Source organism: Pelodiscus sinensis, chromosome 3 (assembly GCF_049634645.1).
Source record: "Pelodiscus sinensis isolate JC-2024 chromosome 3, ASM4963464v1, whole genome shotgun sequence".
NCBI classification, from domain to species: domain Eukaryota; kingdom Metazoa; phylum Chordata; order Testudines; family Trionychidae; genus Pelodiscus; species Pelodiscus sinensis.
In genome coordinates this window covers 64,280,170-64,304,225 of record NC_134713.1, presented here as the reverse complement: position 1 = coordinate 64,304,225, position 24,056 = coordinate 64,280,170, and the positions used below count along the sequence as shown (strand labels likewise).

Below are 24,056 nucleotides of genomic sequence, written 5' to 3'. Positions count from 1 at the left end.
TTCCAGATGTTTGCAGATGAATTCCTTATTTGTTCCATTATATTTTCTGGCACAGAAGTTAGACTGACTTGTCTGTAGTTTCCTGGGTTGTCCCTATTTCTCTTTTTATAGATGGACTCTCTATTGCCCTTTTGTAGTCTTCCGGAATCTCTCCCGTCTTTTGTGACTTTTCAGAGAGGATGGCTAATGGCTCAGATATCTCTTAAGTCAGCTCTCCTTGAATATTCTAGGATGCACTTCATCAAGCAATGGTAACTTGGAGAAATCTAACTTTTCTAAATAATTTGTAACTTGTTCTTTTCCTATTTTAACTTCCCATTCTCACTAGCATTCACTGTGTTAGGCATCCAATCACTACCAACCTTCTTGGTGAAAAATTAAACAAAGAGGTTGTTAAGCACCTCTGCCATTTCCACGTTTTCTGTTATTGTTTCTCCCTCTTCATTGAGCAATGGGCCTACCCTTCCATTTGGTCTTCCATTTCCTTTTAATATATTTGTAGATAACAATGTATAGTGTGCCTGAAATTCCTTTGATACTTTCCTAGCCTTCAGGGCCCCTTACAGATCCACAGTTCAGCCCTCTTATTAAAACTTTCACTGTTCAAATATCTTTAGACCTCTGCCCTGCCCCCACCCTGCAAAATGCCACATGCTCCTGGCAGGCCAGGAGGAGACTTTGCACGCTCCCCTGCCTGCAAGCTCTGACTGGCCTGGGGGCAGAAGGAGGAACGTGCAAAGTCTCCTCCCACTGCCATGGGCATGGGCACCTAAGGGGAACTTTGGAGGGGGAAGGGGGAAAAGACTTCACCTGCTCCCCCACCTCCAAACTAATCATGGTCTGTGGGTGGAGAAGCAGGGAAGTATTCTGGCCGTGCCCCTTCCACTTTAGGCCCCGCTCCTTCCAGTGCGGCCCAGGGCCACTTCAAAAATTTCTGAGTGGCTCCCGGCAAAAAATTATTGCCCACCCCGCGTTAGACAGATGGTGGCAAGCACAAATGAATGGACAACAGAGTCAAAATAAGTATTTTACTACAGCTTTTCTCATTCACTATGGGTTATGGCCTGTGGATTGAGTATCACCATATCAGCAAGAGGCCATCTGGCAATGGTAAATAAACAGGAAACCTCCCCAGAGCACTCTGACTTTAAAAATAAATAACTATGATCCAAGCAAAGGGAGCTTCTCAGAAATCAGATGCCATTGATAGACATTTCTAATCTATTTTTGCACCTTATCTAAAGTATTCACATTTTCTGTTTAAAACCTCCCAATGGCCCTAATAGTTGCCTTGCAGAGGCTCATATTCACGGTCAAGTTTTGTGTTCTCAGCTGACATAGGAATATAATTCAAACTAAATGTGCCCCAGTGCAGCATTTTGCCAAAATAATAAACCAGTCACAGATCCAATAGATATTGCCAGTCTAATCCCACCCACTTCCTCCTCCCCAATTAATTTTTTTTAGTTTTAAAATTTTGTCTCAGATCGCAGACCATCCTTTTCATGTCTCACTCTATCACATTCTCTATGTCACCCACTTATCCTCCACTTCTCTCTCTCTCTCTCTCTCTCCCATGGCTCCTGCCTTGCCCTCAGTTCTTCAACATCTCAATTAGCCTTGTGACTAGGCAGTAGAAAGCTGGCTACAAGTCTCATAAGCAAGCAAAGCAGGTTCCAGTGACAACCAACTATATACAACATTAGTTGTTGTGCTGGGAGAAGCAGTGAGCTCCATCACAGGCAACCACTGACCTATTGAGATAAAACATTACTCACAGATCACTACATATGAGGTAAAAATCCCTTAATTGGTTGTACTACTTCTCTTCAGATCAGTTTTTCTTTTAAATGTTAATTACACTTTTTCACATCGAACCTTGGCTTTTGTTTTATACAGTGACTGCTAGGAAACTTCAGAGGAGGATGAGAACATTCCGAGTTTTTGTGGTTTAAAAAAAATAAAATACAGTAATGAAGAGGGGGAGACAGAAAGAGAGAGAAAAGGAGGGAGGGAGAAAACATCATATTTCATTAGTATTCTTCTCACATTCAGATGTGATTAACAGACTATTGAGAAAAATAATTTCAGGCCTACTTCTGTTTAGATTCAAACTCTGCTCTCAGACTAAGCAATTTTTCTTATGTCACTTGCATGATTTGTAATTATTATTTGTAATATGATTAGTGCTGGCAGTGAGTCCATTTCAACTGCATTCTTTTTTTAAATCTTAAGTGTTGCTATAAGTCTTCTAATACAACGGGCCGATTCTTGACTGTCCACTCTGGAATAGCAAATGAAATTTATAATCCTCAAATGGGTAATTGCACTGAGATTGCAGAGGCATAAAAATCAGGACAACAATCAATAAGGTTATGAGCAGTAAGTGCAGCCATAACATAGCCCATTATACCAACACATCTGTCTCTTAAGAAAACATGTTACTTACAGCTTACCTATCTTTAGTCCTCCCCTGCTGAAAGATACCCTGAGCTTTTTGCACACACTCAAGACCTCCCTCCCCACCAATTCTTCTTCTATGGTAATTAATTTTAAAAGCATGTTCATTCCTCAAAAGTCAAAGCACATTTTAAAAATGTCATTGCATAGGCATCCAGCATAGCACATTTTTAAAGGTCCAGTATGTACTGGTACTATATATTTTCCTCTTCTTGGAAGCAGAGAAGGAACAGAAATGTATTATTTCATGTTCAAGCTGGCTAATAAATGCAGATTTAAAGAAAAAAATCAAAACACTTTTAAACCCCTCCCAATATGTTTAAATTTGTAAAGTAACAAGAACATTATCTCAGACAATGGTTTAGGAGTTACACTATTTCCCAGGGAATTTGGAAAGAGTTTTTCTTGTTACCTTGGTAACTGCTACCTTGGCACCCTTGTTGATAAGCTGCACCACATTATCCACTTGGCCTTTGTACGCAGCTATGAGAAGGCGTTCTGAAAGCACAGCGACCGCATCCTGCTGGCTCATGAATTAGGAGATAAAGGTTTCCAGGGCAAGCAGTGGGCAAGTTCCTTCAATCCAAAATGAAAGCTTCAGCTCAGTTCAAAAATTGCATGCGAAGGCGAAAAAGGACCCCAGCTTATTGGAAGGTTAATTTGTTACTATGCCATCTTCTGCACCTATGGATTAAAAAACAAAATAGCCATCAGAAACATTTTGAAACTGAAAAACTGCAGCCTCTTACCACTAAACCTCTGAAATGCTCTTGAATTTTCCTCAGAGGAGAGGAGGGCTATGGAACAAATTCCTGAGCATCCCACAAGTGTTAATTGTTGCATTTCTATATGCAACGCAGAGGGTCTGGATGCAACACACATTTATTGTATCCTCCCACCTGCTCTCTTGTTTCTGCTTCAACTACACTGACATCAAAGATACAGACAGAATTATCATCTCGTATAGATGCCAGTTTCATACCACAGTTGTGCTAGAAACAATTCAGAGACACTGCACTGTAGCGAATGCATCCTTTGTATCATATTCCACAGAGATTGTTTGTGAGTCAGACCTTCCCCAGCATTCCGGCTCATTCACAAAAGTGCTCTCTACCGCCTCATTTACTGACATGCTCACTTTGTTTCCCATAATTTAACCACGGAGTATATTTAAATAAATTCTCCGCTAAAATTTATTTCCATCTCCAATTTCATCAGGTGTTACACATTTTGTAAATTTGGCTTTGCACAGGATTCCTTCCATTCATTTCTCTGTCCACACTTGCAGCCATTGCTAAGTGCAGCACTGTGCAGATCCTAAGGCAGACAAAGAACACTGGCATAGTAGCAGTTAGACAGCCAATAATGAAGCATATTCAGGACCACTAATTCAAATTCAAACCTCACAACATCCATAGAGTTATTTAAAGTCAATACCAGGCATAGTATAGATTTCAGATAATTTCATTTGTAGGTTATGGGGGGGGGGCGGTGAGAAAGCTAGTTCTCCAGTTAACTGAAAACATCTCTCTTACAAAAAAACACAGGCTATACATCAGAAGCGAAGACAGACTAGTAAAAATGCAAATTGCTGAAACAGAAAGCATCAGTTTCTAAGTGCATGGCTGACTTTCTGTCAGAAAGCTAACATCCACACAAACAGAACATACATGCCTATAACCAACCATCTTAATAATCAAAACCAGATTCCACCATATTTCTCTAATGCTGGGGAGAGTCCACAGTCAAATGGGTCTCCTAGGGCCCTACTGCAAGATAAAAGAAGCCAACATTCATGAATATCACGAACTAATATCTACGGTCAAAGTACTGTATATTTTATTATTCATAAGCCAGAAACTGCTCCTTAGGTAAAACACTTTTTACAAAACTATTTTTATAGAAGTTGAAGGGGTACACTTCACAAAACATGTTTAGAGAGCTCCACATCCAAAGGAAATTATAGTGTATGCTGTACAGACACAATGCAAACCAAGAAGGAACTGGGCATTTTATCTGGTCATACAAGACAGGGAAAAGGTGACAATTGAGAGGGGAGGAGACAGCACAGGGGACGGAGCAGAGGAAGAAATTAAACGTGGCAAGGTTCTGTGTTTGGAAGTTACTTAAAGGTGACAACAAAGAACACTGCATTCAGAAATGAAGAGGAAGAAAATGAAGAGATGAGAGAAGTTGGCAGTAAAGTTGGGAGCAGTAAAACATTATAGCTGCCGCTTTTTTTTTTTTTTTTTTTTTAAATAGACTGAAGTGGTAAAAGGCAGGAAGGCCAGAAAGCAGTTGGTTACAACAGTCAAGACAAGGTATAAATTAGGTGTGGTTTGGGGTTTTAGGTTGTTAAAACAAAGAAGGAGGGATTGATTTTAGCAATTTCAAGAAGTGAGAGGGTAGATGGGAATTGATGGTGATTCAGTTTAGAGGCAGGTAGACGTGCAAGACTAGGCAGGTTTAAAAGATCAGAAGTGAAGAGGTACAGTTTCCTTATGCTACCGTTTATTGACTGAGGCCAGCTTTTACCAATTTCCAATGTAATATCTAGGACCAAAATCCTCAGCAAGAGCAGTGTGATTTGAAATGGACCAAGAAGAAAGCTGGTAGAGGGGAGATGAATATACTGAGACTGGACAATAGACTCAGTTGGAAGCAAAGAGGACACACAAGCAGCTGGCTCTGGGGCCAGCTACACAGGTCACTGCTGGAGCTGCCCCAGGGACAGCTACTTGGACAGTGTCACTGGCCACAGGGGTCATTGGAGCTGTAACATCCTTAGGGGCCACCCTGGAGTCCATTGGAACAACAAGCAGTTGCGGGCAGTCAACCTCCACCAGGACCCCACCGTCGGCACCCAGGACTCCCCATGACATCAACACCCTGGAGCCATAAGGGAGATGGCAGCCCAGGAACCAAAAAACAGCTAAGATTTAGTCAGGGGTATTTACGGTAAAAGTCATAGACAGGTCATTGGCTGTGAATTTTTGTTTATTGCCCTTTACCTGTCTATGACTTTTACTAAAAATACCCTGACTATACCTTAGCCTTACATAGGCCATATTAAAAAGCCATGAAATTCCGATGGCTGTAACAAATATGTCTGTCTATATAGGTTTCATCAAATTTAGATCTTAACTCCAAGTGTTTGCTTTTCAACGTTTAAAGAAGATGAACCATCCAAACCTGTAGCTGTAACGTTAATAACGTGTCACTGATGCTTTCACATTCCTTCATCACTCTTTCTCCTCATACCCTGCCCCTCACATGGCCATCAACTAGTGCAGGACAAACCTTTCTTGCAACAGATGACAGTGAGAAGGGGGGGAAAGGAGGGTGTTGGTAGAGGCTTGGAGAATATTTGCTTGCTTGTTAGAGCATGTTAGAGATTTCTCCGTCAGTTGTACAGTCACTTATTTGTTCCTATCCTTACCTCTAATGTGGCTGCTCATACATTTGAGAAAGTTGCATATGTACAACTGTAATTGATTTTGATCCTCTTAAAACATGCATGGCCGACTGCTTATTCTTGCTCCTTTTATAAGCTTTACAGTAAGTCTCTAAGGAAGGCACATTGTCAACATTTTCTCACGGATGTTTTGGAGGAGATTTACAAAGAAATTCCATGTAGGCATTATGCAAGCTTTAACCACACAATTAGAACCCACAGAAATGTTCACAAGCACTCAAATGATATTGTCACTGAGCAGATACTTAGCACCAACACTTAATGCAAAGGATCTCAAATTGCTCTACTGCAACTTGCAAGTAAAACGGTAGAGATTATACTCACTTTTTGGTCTTAGTCTTCCCTCCCTATCTTGCTCTCTTTTTTGATTACTGCGGTAAATTCTTTCTTGGAGACACCATTAGCTTTCTCTGTCTGTCATGCTCTGTGATTCTGACGTGATTTACAGTTATAGCATTGCTGCTATAACGTATTTTCCTTCTTGCCTCTTCCACTGATTTAATCACATATAAAAGCATATTAAGGAATTGATCCAGCTATCAATTTTTACGTCTTTGTACTGTGCTATTTATATCTCCTAAAATCATCTTCATCTTTTTTCCTTATCAGAAATGTATTGATCCACCAGCTGCATTCCCATTTTTGGACCCTTTCTATTTCCTTAGCTTTTGTGGACTACTGTCAGCCGACGGTCAGGGCAGTGTGTATGTGCTATACACCCGAGACTTTAACTGCTGAGACCGGGGTCCCTTGCAGCAGACAACCTGGAGGAGGCTGATGGGTGCCCAATAAGTGTACAGGGAGAGCGTATAACACCTTAGATTTCAGCTGCTAGAATTCGTAATTCCTTCGCAGCGGGCAGCCTTGGGGAAAGACTGAAAGGTGCCCCAGTGGATTCTGCCACCTAGGTGTGACACAAATCCAAACGCCCAAGCTCTTCCTATACTGTGTCCCTTAAGATCGGCTGAAGTTCTTTTAAATTGTGCCTGGTTCTGTTATAGCAACTGAAGGAGTCAGGTTAAAGCTTAAACAGTTACAGGTTTATTGAGGAAGCTTATAAATCATATGGTTGCAATGGCTATTGTTCTATTTCTTAACTGCTAGCAAAATATAGATCTTAAAAATGGTTACAAAGAAGATAAAGATAGGAAAACAGAAATAATAGTACCAAGTAACAGCTTAACCTTTAAAGAGCTCTAAGTCTGTGTACACTTAAGACAGAGGACCACATCCAGGTACAATTTTTACCCCCTTCTGTGCCTCTCGACTCCAGCGTGTCAGGCCAGGGCCAGTCCCTCAATTCCTAGGAAAGACGAAAATACGAGGTGGGCGTCCCCATAGAACCTCGGGAGGTCAAACACCTAACCCGACCAGCAGGTAGAGGGTAGATTGACACTCAAAAGTGAGTGTGCTGCTGTACCCACCTATATACCCATGGGGTCACGTATTTCTCTTTCTTATCTGTGATGCCAAATGGTGCTGGTCTGTCTTTTGTGAGACCAGTTCTTACAAGGGAGTTGTGAACTTAATTTACACTTGTAAGAGTGATAACTAAATTGGAAGTACTGGGCATTCTTTTCTCAGTGGGAAATTCCTCTTCCAGGGACTGTGTGTTTGTATCAACATGGGTGCCAGCCGGGTACTTCTTGCAGCCTCGAGGCCAGCTTATTGCCTTAATCGTTCTCTCCTCATATCTATGTTTTCAGCTTCTCAGGATCAGATGAGCCAGCATAGACTATGCTGATTTTATTGCTACTTCTCTGCCCTGTATGCTTCGGGAACCTCAGAGAGGCAAATAAGATGGATGAGATGGGGGGGGAGGGACTGTCTGGCTACAACTACCCAAAATTCATCAAAACATGTTTGATGGAAATAAAGTTTGTATGATCCAGAGACCAACTTTTCCTCTCTTCCGAGGAGAGGCAAAGAAGCAGATGGCGAGAACGGGAAGGGGAAAACAACCCTTTTAACCTTATTCTGACAAGTGCCCTTTCCGTTGTACCAAAACAGAGAGACATCCGTATATGCACCTCTTAGTAATATTTAATTCCTTGTCCACTTTGCACATCTGGAGTTTCCTCTTTAAAAACTTCATATACACTATGAATAGAAAGACAATAAGTGCCTAAATGCTACTGTACAATCCATTGTACACAGTGCTCTCACTCTCAAATTGTGCACACAAAAATTCTACAACATGGTTTGTGCTAGTGGCCTGGCTACAAACAATATTTCTTCATTGAAGTCTCAGAACCCAGGAGTCCTGACTTCCAGTAACATGCTTTTACCACTAGACTCAGGATTAGTATCCATACTGCTCTCCTGCTCCCCTTATGCCTCTTGATAGTGCTGAAGCATGAGACAATTTAAACTTATTACATCAGAAATTAAAGAAAGTGTATGAGAACTTATTTTCATATATTTTACATTCAGATTAGCCCTTGCTGTATCATTGTACCTAATATGAGAATACTTACCTTGGGCAGGTAAGCAAAGCAATACCCTTATTGCAAAGATTAACTATTGTAAACCTCTTCTAATGTCACGCCTGGGGAGAATGAAATCAAGGCACACATCTACTATATATTTGCGAGCGTTTGCTCAAGAACTCCTCCTATATGGTGAAAGCTAGGCCTACCAAATTCAGTATACTGCTTCCTTTTACCATAACTTAAAGCAAGGTAAGAGCCTGGTTGTGTCAGGAAAATGGGACGGGCCTGCAATGGGATTGCTTCTCATAGAACAAGAGACAGAATCACTGTATCAAGTACAGCCCACAAAACTGACAGAAATGAGCACATGTAGAAGGAGGGCTTGGTCCAGGCTCAGGGAAGGCAGGGGCTCAAGGTAGGCGTGCAAAATGCCATCTCTGATCACCAGCCCCAGTACAGAGTTACCGCAGCAGGTTCATTTTGGGCCAACAGAGGACTGTGCTTCCTCCCACCTATGGCAGCTCTGTGCCGGGGCCCTGGGAGGGAGTGCTTCACCCAACCCCAAAGCCATGTCTGCTCCATGCTGGGGCCAGAGGAGGGTGCATCTCCCCCCAGCCATGGCACCCAACCCAGAACTACCCCACAGCTGGAGAACAAGTGATCTTGGACCTTTCCCAGCTGGGGGACATGCACCCAGGCTGTACCTGCTGGAGCTACAGTGGCTCTGGAGAAGCACTTCTCACCTGGCCCCAAGCTGCTGCAGTGAGAGTAATCTTCTCTCCCCAGGCAACTTGAATACTGAACCCCTCATCCCCAGCCCAGAGTAGGAATGTTAAATTTCATTAAGTCAACTAATTGACTAGTTGATGGATTTTCCATCGACTAGTTGATTAGTCGATAAGCAGGGGAGCCACAGCAGGGTTAGCTCCCAGCCTGAGAGCTCACCCCGCTGCAGCTCTGCCTTTTAAATATATTAAGAACCTGTTGGCTCTTAATACATTTAAAAGGTTAAAGCACAGCAGGAGGGACCCTGCAGGAGCTGGGACAGCTGATTCCCGGCTCACGCAGGACTCCCCCCACTGCACAGCAGCCTTTTAAATACATTTAAATAAATTTAAAAGTTTGGTGCACAGGGAGGGGGACCCTTCACAAACTGGGAATCAGCTGTCCCGGCTGGCTTTAGGTCCTTCCTGCTGCACTTTAGCCTTTCAAATGTATTAAGAGTTGACAGACTAATAGTACATTTAAAAGGCTGGTGCGCGTGAGGAGGGGCGGGGACCTGGTGTGAGCCAGAAATCAGCTGTCCTGGCTCACGCTGGGTTCCCCGCACCGTGCTTCTGATTTTTAAATTTATTAGGAGCCAACAGGCTCTTAATAAGTTTAAAAAGCAGAGGCGCAGCATCTGGGACTGGGCGTGAGCCAGGAGTCAGCTGATTCCCGGCTCACGCCCAGTCTCTGCTACCCCCCTGCTTCCACTGCCCCCCGCAGAGATGGTGCTGGGGGGAGCCAGCTTTTAAGCCATCTCCTCTCAGCACCGGCTCAGCAAGGGGGAAGGGAAGCAACCAGTCGAGTAGTGACTCAACTACCCAAATAGCCTAGGCTTATTGGGTAGTCGACTAATCGCTTACATCCCTACCCCAGACCAATGATTTTAATGAAGCAAGTACATTTTCATTTTATTTACAAAAACCAAAAATTGAGTTAAAACACCCAGGCAATGCCAGGAAAATCTTCTAGTATAACTATGAATAATTAAAATTTTGTTTTCTGAAATGCACCTTAAATGCCTTTGTTCACCTGCCCACCAAAAATGTTGCAAGTCTTTCAAGAAAAAGACCTATTACAACTTCTTACTCTTCAGTTCCATGAACAAAAAAAGGAGGATTTAATCCTGCTTTACATGGAAATTACTATATAATCCAAATTAAGAACTCACTACTGACACTTCCATAATAAAGATCATTCCTTTTGCAGAAATATTTTACCCTGTTAATATTTAATTACCATAATTAGTTCTTAAATGGCATTTTACCTGTTCATATAGCAATTCTCTTCTTTTGTTCCAATTACTTTCAGTGCAGTCTATGTTTCCTTTCCTACTACTGTAATATGCACATCAGCACATTAAAATGTGTAAAAAGTTCTCTCAAAACTCTCTCTCACTGTAAATTATTTGATCATATTTTGAACAAAGGATGCAACATAGTTTTGCATTCTGCATATTTATCTGTTACAAAGAACCTGACTTTGAACAGTCCATTCACAGCTGACTCACAGACTGTTCATTCCCCTATCTCCTGAATGTAGGTATAGCTTTTCAGAGGTGACAACTTTCTAATTTCTCCAGGGAATACTCAACCCCTGCTCCGGCCCAGGCCCTAATCCCAGTGCACTCCTTTCTCCGAGGTCACTTTCCTGCCCTGCCTCTTCCTACCCATTTCCATTCCCACCCCCAAGAGTGTCTTGCCCTCGCTGCCCTTCAACGCCTACTGTGCACTGCTGAACGGCTGATCTGTGATGGGTGGGAAGCGATGGGAGGGAGGGGAAGAGTTGATTGGGGAGGCCCACCAGATGGCAGGAGGCACGGGGGAGGGGGAAGAGAAGGAACTGATTGACACAGCTGCTGCTGGGTGCTGAGCATCCATAATTTTTTTCCCGTGGGTGCTCCAGCACCTGAGCACCCACAGAGTCAGGGCCTGCGTTGCTTTTACTTCTTCCAAGGATTCTCTCATTTTAACATCTTTTATTCCTTTGACTGCTCTTTTCAGATTCTCAAATGTCTCCAATACAAAGTGATCATAACAAGCACGTGTGTCTTTCCAAAGGAAGACTTGGACAACAAATGGTATCTAATGGAAAAATCAAAGAGTAGTGGCGCTGCCTGGAAAAAGGCAAAGTAATATGAATTAGGGGGCAACATACATTTGATTCATATTTTTCTTCACAGATAGCTGTATTAAAGTATTTGCAGCATACTTTTTACATTGGTGAACATTTTTAAACTAAAAAAGGTGGTGACTAATAAAAATGATTACTCCTAAAACTACTGGATTGATATTATAGCTATTTTCTTCTGTTGTATAAATTCCACATTTTAAAATATTAGAGTGCTGAATAGGATTTCTGTACACACACACACACACACACACACGCGCACACACGCACGCACACACGCTTTGGGATTCATCATCTTTCTAAGTGTCTGAAGAAATCTGAAAAACCTGAGACTATTTTTGTTTTTATTATTTCTTAGTTACCCTGGTTGCCAGATACAGTCTCCCAAAGAAAATCAGCTTGATCAGTGCTTGACACTCTTCCTAGGGAAAGTAAATTAGACAGATGATTTGATCTACTGTTCTGTTACATCTTACAACTGCTTGCTTCTAAATCAACAGTTAGCCATGCCAGCCACAAACACGAGGAGCTAGTTAGTGCAGCTTCTGCTTCTAAATGAACTCTTTATCAAATAAGATGCTGTCATCCTAGCACTGTTGTTAACTTGGTTAAATTTAAACTCACCTGACTGACAGTTCTCAAATCACATCTTGTTGCCACCCCTCAAAAAATTGTGAAGTGGTGTCAGCCTAGCCTAACTTTTAAACAGAGGCAGAGACACATTCAAATTGGATTATACTGGGATCAAGATTGCAATTTAAACTCATCACTGGAATGCCATTGATCTTCTACAGACCGCTGCTTCTTCCCTCTTCTCCCTTTCCCCACTTTACAAATTTTCTTTCTTAACAACCCAGAGCTCTGATTTTCACTGCCATTGGGAAAGATCTGTGAATGGGTAACATACTTCACATTGCTTCAAGAGCAAATTTCTTTATAAATGCTCTGACTGCTGTGCTGCACCTTCCATAATATTCAAAGTTATTAATATTTTATATACAGCATTCATCAGGTTATCGTTTTACTATAATTAAGTTTAAAAACCTATTATTCTCCCTCAGCTCCTTCAAAACACCCACAACTGCACGCACACCCGCACACTCTTCAAAGACTGTCTATGAACGCAAGCTTACCTCTCAGTGAGCATTTTCCAGCCAAGCAATACTGATAAAACAAAACACAATCTGTTGTTGTTTAATATGTAACAGTACATGTGTGTAAACACATGTGTGAGACGGTTGGGTCTTCATTTGCATATTAACAGCCAGAATGTCTTTCCAGCTCACTGCTGTTTCACAGAAATGCTGGGGTCTGAGCCCTGGGAACTGACCCACACATTTTACTGTGCTTGAATGAGAACGGAGTTCTTTGTGCTTTCCATGCATGCAGAAATTCAAGCACAGTGGGATTTCTAAATGTTGAGAAATCTCCCTTACTACCATAATCTTCTGCATTAGATTCAACTATTGCAAAATGAGGACCTTATCCAATAACTGCCACTGAAGTCAATGGCAAAACTCCCACAGAATTTAATGGGAGCAGGATTGGCCCTACATTTTAAAATCCTTTCCAAAATCCTTCTTCTCCTGCCCGTTGCTTTCCTCTGCTTTGTAATTCACAGATTCATTTCCATGGCAAATTTTCTCATTTGACTTCTTTCCTTTGCTTTTATTCAGATGACAAAAAAGGTTCTGAAATGAACACATTTTATTTCTGGATAAAGTCTGATTTTGTGAATAGGCAGTGTGAAGAATAATGCAACCATTATTCACCTTCCACAGTTTGCATTCCAATGTCAAAGTGAAAATGAGCATGATGGTCTTATTCACTCCCCACCCACTAGTGGACAATTACCCCCATTGAAAAGCTACCTTACAAGTTGGTGTAACTCTCCACCCTTTGTAGCCTGCATGTCAGAGGCCAGGGACAGAAACAGAGGAATGCTGCAGGTCAGGACTGAGGAGCACTGACAGAGATATCTGGAGATGCTTGCAAAGCAGTGGCCTGCATCAGCACTATCAATATTTCACTTTCTAAAGGTCTAGGTTTAGCCAATGTTAAAGAAGAAATAGCAAATTACGTGCAAATTTTAAAAAGTAAAAATATACTGGGAAAGGTCAGAAGAAAAATCTGTGCATAGATGTATAGATTTTAAGGCCTAACAGGCCTTACGATAAACATTACGATAATCTAGTCTAAATTTCTATATAAAACATGCCCATGAAACTCTATTACATCTTTAAACATCTTTTACAAGAGGACTGTTTTGCATGAGCTGTGGCTCATAGCGTTATTTTATAAAAGAAGTGCTGAAATGGACTTAAGTTCTTCCACAAGTGATAGCACCAGAAGTGCTGGAACACTGTTACAACTCCCAAAAGAGTGACTGAATGGTGTTCTAGACCCTTCCAGCATGGCTCAAGCCCTGCTCATTTTCAACACAACAATTCCAATGATGTCACGTGATATGATGTCATGATCAAGATAAGAGTAAACACAAACATTCAGCCAGCTCCATGCCTTGGGAAATTCTGAAGTGAGAGCCCCTGAAACCAAATGTGTGACACTGTGGACAGCATATATACAGCAATTATAACGTTATATTAGAACTCCATGTACCTCTGATAATAATTCTAACAGGTGGAACTCAATGTACTGCTTCTCCCTCACCTTTGCTTTTCACTGAGCAGCTGTTTGTCTCCCCTGAGCAGAAAAATTGTCTATAGACTCGAACTGAGTGTACATAATGCAAATGATCTGATGTTTCAGAGCCCCATTTGATGTCCATTGATTTCAATGGATTTTGGATTAAGCCTTTAAATAATATGTGACGTACTGGCAAGTAAATTAAAACTAGAGATGTAAAATCACGTTTAATCAGTTAACCAGTCAAAAATTAGATTTAAGCAGGATCTGGGGGGAGGGGGGCGGGAAGGACCACTCCAGCCCAGCTGGAGCGGTCCCCAGCACACAGGGCTGCCAACTCCTGGCCCTTCTCGGGGCTGCCAGCTCTGCCAGCCCTACACAGGGATACCGGCTCCCAACCCAGCTATCAGCACAGTGGGCCTGGTGGGGCTGGAGCAGCCCTCCACCCATGGAGGGTTGTGGGGGCTGCTCCCGGTAATGCTTACCAGGTAATTAGTTACTCATTCACATCCCTAATTAAAGCCACTGAATTGATTCTTATACAGGTTTCCCCTTCCTGGTCCAGCACCCTGGTCCCAGATAAGGGGATTTGCCAGACCAGGGGAGGTCTCTCCCTTATGGCCTGCGCTTAACACTGGCCCCAGCTAGGGGTACAGCCCAGGCCCACTGTTGCCTGGCTCTGCTGCTGCTGCTGGGGCCAGAGCTGCACAGCTGCAGCTCTACAGCCACTGCCAGACTCCAGCTACTGCCTAGCTACGGGGCAGATCTCCCTGCTGCATTGCCTCGCACCCCCCAACATGTGGCTCCCGGCTATGTCACCACCCCCACCTTGCCCGTTGCGCTCAAGCCCCACAGCCAGACTCCTTATACCTGGGCTCTGTGGTCCAGGAACATCATGCAACCCTCATTTCTGGAAACAGCATTACCATTATATTACACAGGTCATGTGATGCCCAGTGTCTTGGATTATATTGTAACAAGTTGAGGGAATACTGGATGGCTAATTTGCCCCTAGATCACAGGTTCAAGTCCAGGCCATGTTCATAGAAATCTAAAATTCTCATTTCATAGCTGTGTAGAGCAGGGGTGGGCAAAAGAGCCTCCACAGGCCAGATCCAGCCTTCAAACACATTGATCTGGTCTTTGGTGGCCCTGCCACTCCCCACGCCCCCAGGCCTGAGGGCATGGGAAAGCGTACAAAGTCTTCTCCCACCCTGCTCCCACCCTGCAAGGAGTACTCGGCGTTTAGAAGCACAACGCACTCCTGGCAGGGCAGGAGGAGACTTTGCGCACTCCCCCCACCCTAGGGCAATCAGGGCTTGGGGGACAGGAGGAGCGCATGAAGTCTCCTCCTGCCCTGCAAGGGGCTCAGCATTTAAAGTCAACCGCCAGCTGCTGCTCAGCTGGCGGTTGACTCTAAGCATGATGCTTCATTGCAGGGCAGGGCCAGGGAGCAAGAGACTTCATGTTCTCCCCCTCCCCAGACCCTGATTGACCTGGGGGCAGCAGGGAGGAGCACACAAAGTCTCCTCCCACCACCAGGGGCACAGGTACCCAGAGAAAACCGCCAGCTGTTCAGAACAGCTGGTGGTTCTCTCTGGGGAGACAAAGACTTTGCATGCTCCCCCACCCCTAGACCAATCAGGGTCTGTGGGCGGGGAAGCACAGAAGTGTCCTGCTCCCCTCCCCCACATTGCACCTGAGGCCTCGCCCCTTCTAGTGGCCCGGGGCCCCTTCAAACATTTCTGAAATGGCCCCCAGTCAAAAATTATTGCCCATCCCTGGTGAAGAGTCTTATGCAAAAGAACTGAAAGCTCAATTCAGCACCTAGTAAAGAGGTGCCCATACATCAAAAATGCTGCACCAGAACATACACTAACTGGTACCCTTGTTAGCAGTGTCAGCTGACAATCAAAGCCAGCCTGGTGGCTAGACTAATTTATCATCCTCACACATTGCCTGAGTTAGGGCTGAGGAACATTGGCATGCATATGAGATTGACGTAAACAGCTGGATACCCATGCCACTGCAATCTATGGGTGTGTCTAGACTACAGGGTTTTGTCGACAAAAGTGGACTTTTGTTGACAAAACTATACCTGCGTCCACACGGCCTTTGAGCTATGTCGACATAACATCGACAAAACTCAGCAGTTTTGTCGACGTATATAAACCTCATTCTACGAGGAATAACGCCTTTTGTTGACAGAGTTCTGTCGATAGAAGGCATTATTGCATCTAACTGTCCTTTGCGTCCACACTGTTATGTCGACAAAGCGGCTTGCTTTGTCGACAGAACTGGATGTAGTCTAGACGCTCTTTGTCGACAGAAGCTTTGTTGACAGTTATCTGTCGACAAAACCCTGTAGTCTAGACATACCCTAACTGTACCAAAATTACTTTTAACTAACACCTTTGTTTCCAATTAACATTTATAACTATACTATCAGTAGTCCTCTCCTTAAATTTTCCAAAGGAATTCTAAATCCTGAGGTCTTCATTTTTAATAAAAGTGGCATGATAAATTCTTATTATCCTTTACCCTAGATTTATATCTTTGATCAGTAAATCCATGTACTCCCTTTATCTTTACCCAGACCATGCAAAGCTTGAGGCAAATTTTACAATGCTGGAGAAATGTTATCTTAACACTGTGTTTCCTAGATATCTAAATTTTTGTATTTGTGACTACGCTGCACAAGAGGTAATACAGGCAGTCCCCGACTTACGTGGATCCGACTTATGTCGGATCCGCACTTACGAACGGGGCTTTTCTCGCCCCGGAGCTCACGGACGGCGAGTCGCCACCCGTGTCCTCCGGGGCGAGAAAAGCTTCTCCCGGTCTCCCTGGTCTGCTGGGGGGGGGGGCCAGCAAAGCCGCTGGACCCCCCCAGCAGACTAGGGACACCCGAGCAAAGCCGCCCAGGCGGCGGGAGTCCCGCTGCCTGGGCGGCTTTTCTCGTTTGCCCCGGAGCAAAGCTGCCCAGGCAGCGGGACTCCCGCCGCCTGGGCGGCTTTGCTCCTGTCCCCCTGGTCTGCTGGGGGGGTCCAGCAAAGCCACTGGACCACCCCCAGCAGACCAGGGACACCCGAGCAAAGCCGCCGCCTGGGCGGCTTTGCGCCCGGGCAAACGAGCACAGCCGCCCAGGCGGCGGCTTTGCTCTGGTATCCCTGGTCTGCTGGGGGGGTCCAGCGGCTTTGCTGGACCCCCCTCCCCAGCAGACCAGGGGGACAGGACCAAAGCCGTGGAGCACGCCTGCAGCGGGACATCCCGGGCGCGCCTGGGCTGTCCCGCTGTGGGCGTGCTCCAAGGCTTTGCTCCCTGTCTCCCTGCAGACCAGGGAGATGGGGAGCAAAGCCTTGGAGCACGCCTGCAGCGGGACAGCCCAGGCGCGCTTGGGCTGTCCCCCTGGGGGCGTGCTCCGCGGCTTTGCTCCTGTCCCCCTGGTCTGCTGGGGGGGTGCAGCTAGTGCCCCCCCCAGCAGACCAGGCTTTTCTTGCCTAGCCCTGGGGTAGAGCAGCTGGGGGCTGCCGGGTTGGTCCCACAGCGCCGCTCCAGACCAACCCGACAGCACCCCAGCTGCTCTGCCTCAGGCGTCCTGATTCAGCCGCTGCTGGTCAGTTTCAGCAGCGGCTGAATCAGGACGCCTGGGGCAGAGCAGCTGGGGTGCTGCTGGGTTGCTCCAGTAGCGCTGAGGAGCCATGCTACTGGAGCAACCCAGCAGCACCCCAGCTGCTCTGCCCCAGGCGTCCCTAAGTCAGCCACTGCTGAAACTGACCAGCGGCTGACTACAGGAAGCCCGAGGCAGAGTTGCTCTGCCCCAGGCTTTCTGGAATCAGCCGCTGATCAGTTTCAGCAGCAGCTGACTTGGGGACGCCTGGGTTTCTTAAGTTGAATCTGTATGTAAGTCAGAACTGGCATCCAGATTCAGCCGCGGTTGAAACTGATCAGTTTCAGCAGCGGCTGATGCCAGTTCCGACTTGCATACAGATTCAACTTAAGAACAAACCTACAGTCCCTATCTTGTACGTAACCCGGGGACTGCCTGTATTCCTGCAAATCATTGATCTACGTCTGCAACTTTAACTTCAACTTTGTTAAGTTTGTGTGTGGAAATACAGGTATACATTAAGTTAGGTGATGTTAACAGTAACTACTGCCAAAAATAAAACTTCTGCTCTTCTGTGATTTGACTTACATTATAACAGTGGCAAATGATATGTTGCCTCTTTCTGACAAACTATAATATGATCTTTTAGGCCTGTCATTCACTGATACTAAACTATTACCCACCAAATAAAAGATTTCTTAAAAGTAATATTTTGGAATTGCAGATAGGTTATTCTAGAATTATGTAAAATCTTAGGAGGGTTTACTCTCATGGTAAAATATCTCAGAGAGGTAACCATGTTAGTCTGTAACTTAAGCTTTCATGGACAAAACCTACTTCCTCAATGAGCAGAGTGAAGAAAAAAAAAGGGGAGAACCTCCCATTATATATAACAGAAAAAGAAGGGAGAGGGGTGGGGGGGGGGTGAATAAGTACCTGTCAATAGTAGTGCTGGTGCTAATGAGGTTAATTGATTGGGCTGGAAGTGTCCCATACTTACCTTTTGATTTCAATTGTGTGTTGAATATAATGGCCCATCCAGTTCATGTCTTTGTTCAGGCCCTGAGAGATAGTGGCTCATACCACTGCACATCCTCTAATATCATATGTGCCACAAGTGCCAGAAATGCCCCTCTGATATGTATATTAGCCAAACTGGACAGTCATTATGACAAAAAATAAATGGATACAAGTCAGATCTCAGAAATGGTAACACACAAAAACCTGTAGAGGAACATTTTAACCTCCCTGGGCACTCAATGGATTTAAAAGTAGCCATTCTTCTACAAAGGAATTTTAAAAAACAACTACAGAGAGAAACTGTGGAACTGGCCTTCATGTGCAAATTTGACACTATTTCTCAAGGTCTGAACAAAGACATGAGCTGGATGGGCCATTATATTCAACACCCAACTGACACTGAAAGCTAAGTATGGGACACTTCCAGTCTACTCAATTAGCCTCATTAGCACTGCTCTACAATTGACAGGTACATTTCCCCCCTTTTCCCTTCTCCCTTCTTTTTCTGTTAGGGAATGTCTACACTACAATACAAAGTCAAATTAAGAGACGCAACTTCAGCTACATTAATTGTGTAGCAGAAGTCGAAGTAGTTTAACTTGGGTTTTGGCGCTGTCTATACTGCAGGAAGCTGAAGGAAGAACACTCTTCCTTCGACTTCCCTTACTCCTCGTGAAGGGAACCACAGTGCCCCTCTCACTTAACTAGACCACTAATTTGAACCCTGGAAGATCGACAGCGGCAGCTTTGATCTTACTCTGTAGTGTAGATGTACCATTATATATTGGGAGGGATGTCACTTGTCTCTAAATCCTGACCCCATTTTCAAGTTGGGAAAGGTGGGGGGGAGTGGTATTCTTGGAACCTATTTCCAAATAATCATGGATCATTTGGCTTAACTGCTAGTTCATTAAGCATGGTGAGAAAGCAGCCAGCACAATCACTTATTCTGTGGCATACCTGAGTTTCAACAGCCAAAAGGCAAAAATACAAAGATCATTCCCAAACCTAGACCACCAGCTTCTCTGTATACCACATTCCATCTTAGTCACCAGGGGTCCCCATTTGACAGTTTTCTTAATAAAATACAGTCACTCTCTTAACCTCAAAACATTCTTCGAATTCTAAATTAACATGGAAGTGACACCTTCTGAGAACCTAGAATTTTACACATCTGAAACCAAAATGAACATCTGAATTCATTTTTATGAATTACATAAAAATGACCATGTGCTAAAGCCCCATTTTATTATCTCCACTGAGACAACACACAAATCCTCAGGATCTCTCAGCTTCTGCTTTTAAATATTTTACAAAATATACCTAGAAGAGCACCCTATGGTCAGAGATGAATGGGATACACATTCTGAAATGTGTACATTGCAGGCTGATTCCGGACTTTAATCTTTTCTCTGCCAACAGCAGCCATAAGTCATTGTATTCTGGCATGAGGAAACCACATAAAGTATGATCTGGAGCACATTACAAATGGAATGCCACAACAGAGGAGTAACAGGAAATCTAACACCTGGGCTTTTTGCAGGGTATGACTGGCTGAGTACGAATGTGTAAAAAAAAACAAATAATAATTTCTTTCTGACGAATTAACAACCCTCACCAACCTAAAAATACATGTTTAAGACAAGATTTTCCAAAAGAGGGAGTGAGGAGTAGGCCAGGAATTATTAGGAAATGTATCTCTAAGTTACCGCATAGTCATCGTGTGTATGTATTACTGTCCTCTTGTCACATTCATTCTCTTGTGTTTGTACTTCTTATAATTTATTGTGTCTCTTAACTTAGATACTCTCCGAGGCAGGGAACAAATCTCCATGGTTCTTCAAAGAATCCAGCACATTTTTGGGATAAACAGATTTGTTGTTTACATAGGCCATGCTGTATATCCAGCCAGACCTCCCCCCACACACCCCTGAATGCCCATTTGGTCAGGCTAGAGGGCAAGGGAACTGCCTAGAGTGGGGTGGAGGCAAAGAAGGGCCTGGCCAAAGGGCATGAGGGAACTGGCAAGGGGGTATAAAGAAGTGGCTGGTAGAAGTTTCCAGAGAGAGAGTGAGGGGCTGTCTTGGAAGGCCAGCTGAGTGGAATGAGGCCAAGTAGCTTCCAGAAGCTTGATTTTCATTAACAACTGGTCCACATAGTGCCAACCGAGCAAGCTCATTGGCACCCTAACCTGAACCCCTGTATTCTTACTGACCAAATAGTGAAGAAATCAATTTTTTCTCATTTTCTGATCTTCACAAAAATCATGAAGATGTCCACTCATGTCATGCCTATTAACATCCCCCGAAAATTCTGGAATTGGTTAGATGCAGTTTTCAAATGTATTCACATTCAAGCCGACTGAGTAATATCATCAAGTTCCACTTTGGGTCTTGCTTCAGTCAGTCAACAACTTTATGGTCTCTCATGCTGGGAGTCAGAACACAATGTTCTAGTTTTTCAAAGGATCCAATATAGCTTTGGGAGAGATACAAAGAATACATACAAAGAGTAAGGAGGTTTTTAGTTGATTCTTTTCAGACTTACCTCTAGTTCTTTGATGAAATTCTTTTTTTTGATTCTGGCATATGTATGTCACCTTTAATGACCTAACAAAATATTGGTAAACCAACACTTTCAGACTTAAAAAGCTGTTCACCTATTTTATTAACAGAAAGCCAAAATAAAATCAATTAATGTATTTAAATGCATCAAAAATACATAAAACATATTCTTACTACTTTCCTTGCAAGTAATGAGCTTCATCCATAGTCATCTATAAAGTTGCATCCATCTGGTAAATATATATGTAATACATATTATGAAAAGAGTCCTAGTGACATCTATTTAATGCTGCTTCACTGTTCCCACCATAATCCTTTGTTTTCAATTGTTTGTAGCATGAAACTTTCACCTAGTAGGCTGCAGTTTTACAGTCATGGTCTTCACTCAAGAAGAATTCAAAAAGAAAGTTTGCAAAAAAAAAAACATTTTTGCATATGAGGAAAGCAGGAAAAAAACACTTTCCAATTAAAAAAAAAAAATCTCAGACCTGTTTTGAACAGTTCTAGCACCAAACAACGAGGCCTTACTAGCTGAAATCTGGCAAATGGGCAGTTCTTTTTTTAAAATGCCTTTGAATGTTCTAATGAAAATTGTTTTAGGTTTGGCCAAGAATTCCTGACTCTTCCATGCCCCTAGACCATAGCTCTTAGCACACACTCCATAGCTCTCTCAGCAGGTTTCATTGTTTAACTGTTTTGTACAAAGTGTTCTTGGCATCCTGACTGATGTTACTTCTACAGCTGCTCTTTTTCTCATAGACCAGTGATGAATTATGACTGCTTAATTATCTCACCCTATAGCAATATCTGTCAAATGTCTGTAACAATACCAAAAACACGGCAGTCCTAATGGGAGCCTACTCATCCAGCAGGCATTTTAATTATATTAGTGGATAATGTCTTCCAGTCCCTTCCTACCTGCCTGAATTCAGTCACCAAAGATATAGATGCAAAGAGAAAACTAATCTTCTAGGATAAATGCACATTTCTCTCAATTTTCTAACCTCTGAATTGAAAAACACACTCAAGGTACTGGCCTGATCCGTAGCAGGTGTAAATAGTGTAGCTCAGTGTTTCTCAAACTGTGGGAGCAACTTAGAGGGGTGTCACAGCTGGATTCAGTTTTTCACTTGCAACCCCTCTCTCCCAGGCCGAGAAGAGCAGCAGGGCAGTGAAAGGCAGCCGCCGGCAAGCCGTGCAGCGTGGCCAGGGCCATGGGACTCCAGGAGCACACTCAGCTGCAGCAGGAGGCAAGGCTGTGGGACAATGAGGCCGGTGCCGGCGCAGGAGCGGATGTGCGAGGGGCCAGCTAGGCCATGCTTGCCAGGCAACTGAACACTTCCCCAGCTGGGAAAGGGCGGGGTCCCTCAGGCAGCGGGCTGGGGGATTGGGTCGAGGCAGAGGACCTGGAGGTAAATAAGGGCACATGGGGGTCAGAAGAGAAGGCAGAGGAGTGGAGTGAAGGACAGAGGAGAGGAGAGAGAAAAGGAACCAAAGGGACGCGGAGTGGAAAAGAGGCACAGAGGAGAAAGAGATGGGGGGAAGGAGCCTGCAGGGGGAAAGGGCATTGAGGACTGCAAATGCCTTAAAGGAACCTCAGGAGGGCAAGGAGTCTGGTGAGAAGGGGGAAGGAAGCGACCCAGGGCAGTGTGGGTGGGGGAGGAAGGGGCGGTCACACACATTCATTTAGAATTTTAGGGGGTCGTGGTATCACAAAGTTTGAGTACCCCTGGTGTAGCTGCATGTCTTGCTGATTAACACTGGCTAAAGGTTGGGCCTATTGCCTGTGAGTTTGTACAATCATGAGAACAATGTTGATGCTAAACAACTAGGCTAGGTCTATACTACAAGTTTTTTCAGCAGAAAATATGCTAATGAGGGACTCATTAGCATCAGTCAACATCATTAGCATATTTTCTGCCGTTTCTTTTCGTGCAAGGGGTTGTTGTGCAAAAAGAAGCAGTGTGGACTTTTTTTTAATGCCTGTCCCAGAGAGGCATAAGGATCTTGCGCAAAATGGGTTTTTTGTGCAAAAAAAACCCCTATCCACACTGCTTCTTTTTGCACAAAAACCCCTTGCACAAAAAGAAATGGCAGAAAATATGCTAATGATGTTGCAACTTATGCTAATGAGTCCATCGTTAGCATATTTTCTGCTGGAAAAAACTTGTCGAGTAGACAAAACTCTACAGAACATGATGGGCAAAAGCCCCCAAGTCAGTTAAGCAGTGGTAGAACATCATGAAACCAAAATTACTATTGTTTAATGGTTGTCACCAAAATTGTTCCAATTGCTGGTTGCAAGTAAGCTGAATCCCCATGGCATGCTGTCTCCTAATAACAGGCAACACCTAGTTTGCTACAGTTGTAAAGCTATTTAAAGTGGACCCAGTGTACAGCACTGTAAGGTACAGAACACTTTATAAGGAGAACTAAATTATGGCTCTTAAAGCCAGCAGAGGAAGGGCTGGTTGCAACTTGCTACCCAAGTACCTCTTCATGGCCAGGGTCACTTTACAGGCACCCTGTCTCTGTTAGAATCCTGTTGCAGGCCCCTTAAGCATTCCATTCAGGGCATGTTAATACAGCAATATAAGCCCTTGCATCTGCACACCAATTGTGCTAACCTAAGGCTCAGACCTAAGGTGGAGGGTCTGAGCTTGTGTTACGACGGGACTTAAGGCATGAGCCCTCCCTGGCTTTCATGTGTGCCTCTGGCCCTGGCTTGACTAAGGTCCCAGAAGTCCTCCAGATGCATCCCAGAGTTCCTAGTAAGAAAGAAGCAGTGCAGGCAGCTAGCGCAACAGCCGGTAGCACCATTGCCACTTGCTCCTGATCCTCTTTCTGCGGCAGCAACTTCCTGGTCCAGTGTAGAGCTTGCCCAGACTAAAGCTGACATATGGCCACCAGGATGTTGGGGTCATCACTCCCCCAGCCATGCTGAGCCAGGAACT

General features: G+C 44.0%; 1 protein-coding gene across 5 annotated transcripts in view; it reads right to left on the bottom strand.

The window, feature by feature from the left end:
* ANKRD6 (ankyrin repeat domain 6) overlaps positions 1–24,056 on the bottom strand; it is a 145,115-nt gene that overhangs the window by 53,543 nt on the left and 67,516 nt on the right. For all 5 annotated transcript variants that reach the window (XM_075923883.1, XM_075923879.1, XM_075923884.1 and 2 more), the window contains exon 2: positions 2,873–3,144. In XM_075923883.1, coding sequence (XP_075779998.1) covers positions 2,873–2,992 — 120 coding nt within the window. In that variant the 5' untranslated portion in view covers positions 2,993–3,144. The remainder of the gene's footprint in view (positions 1–2,872; positions 3,145–24,056) is intronic.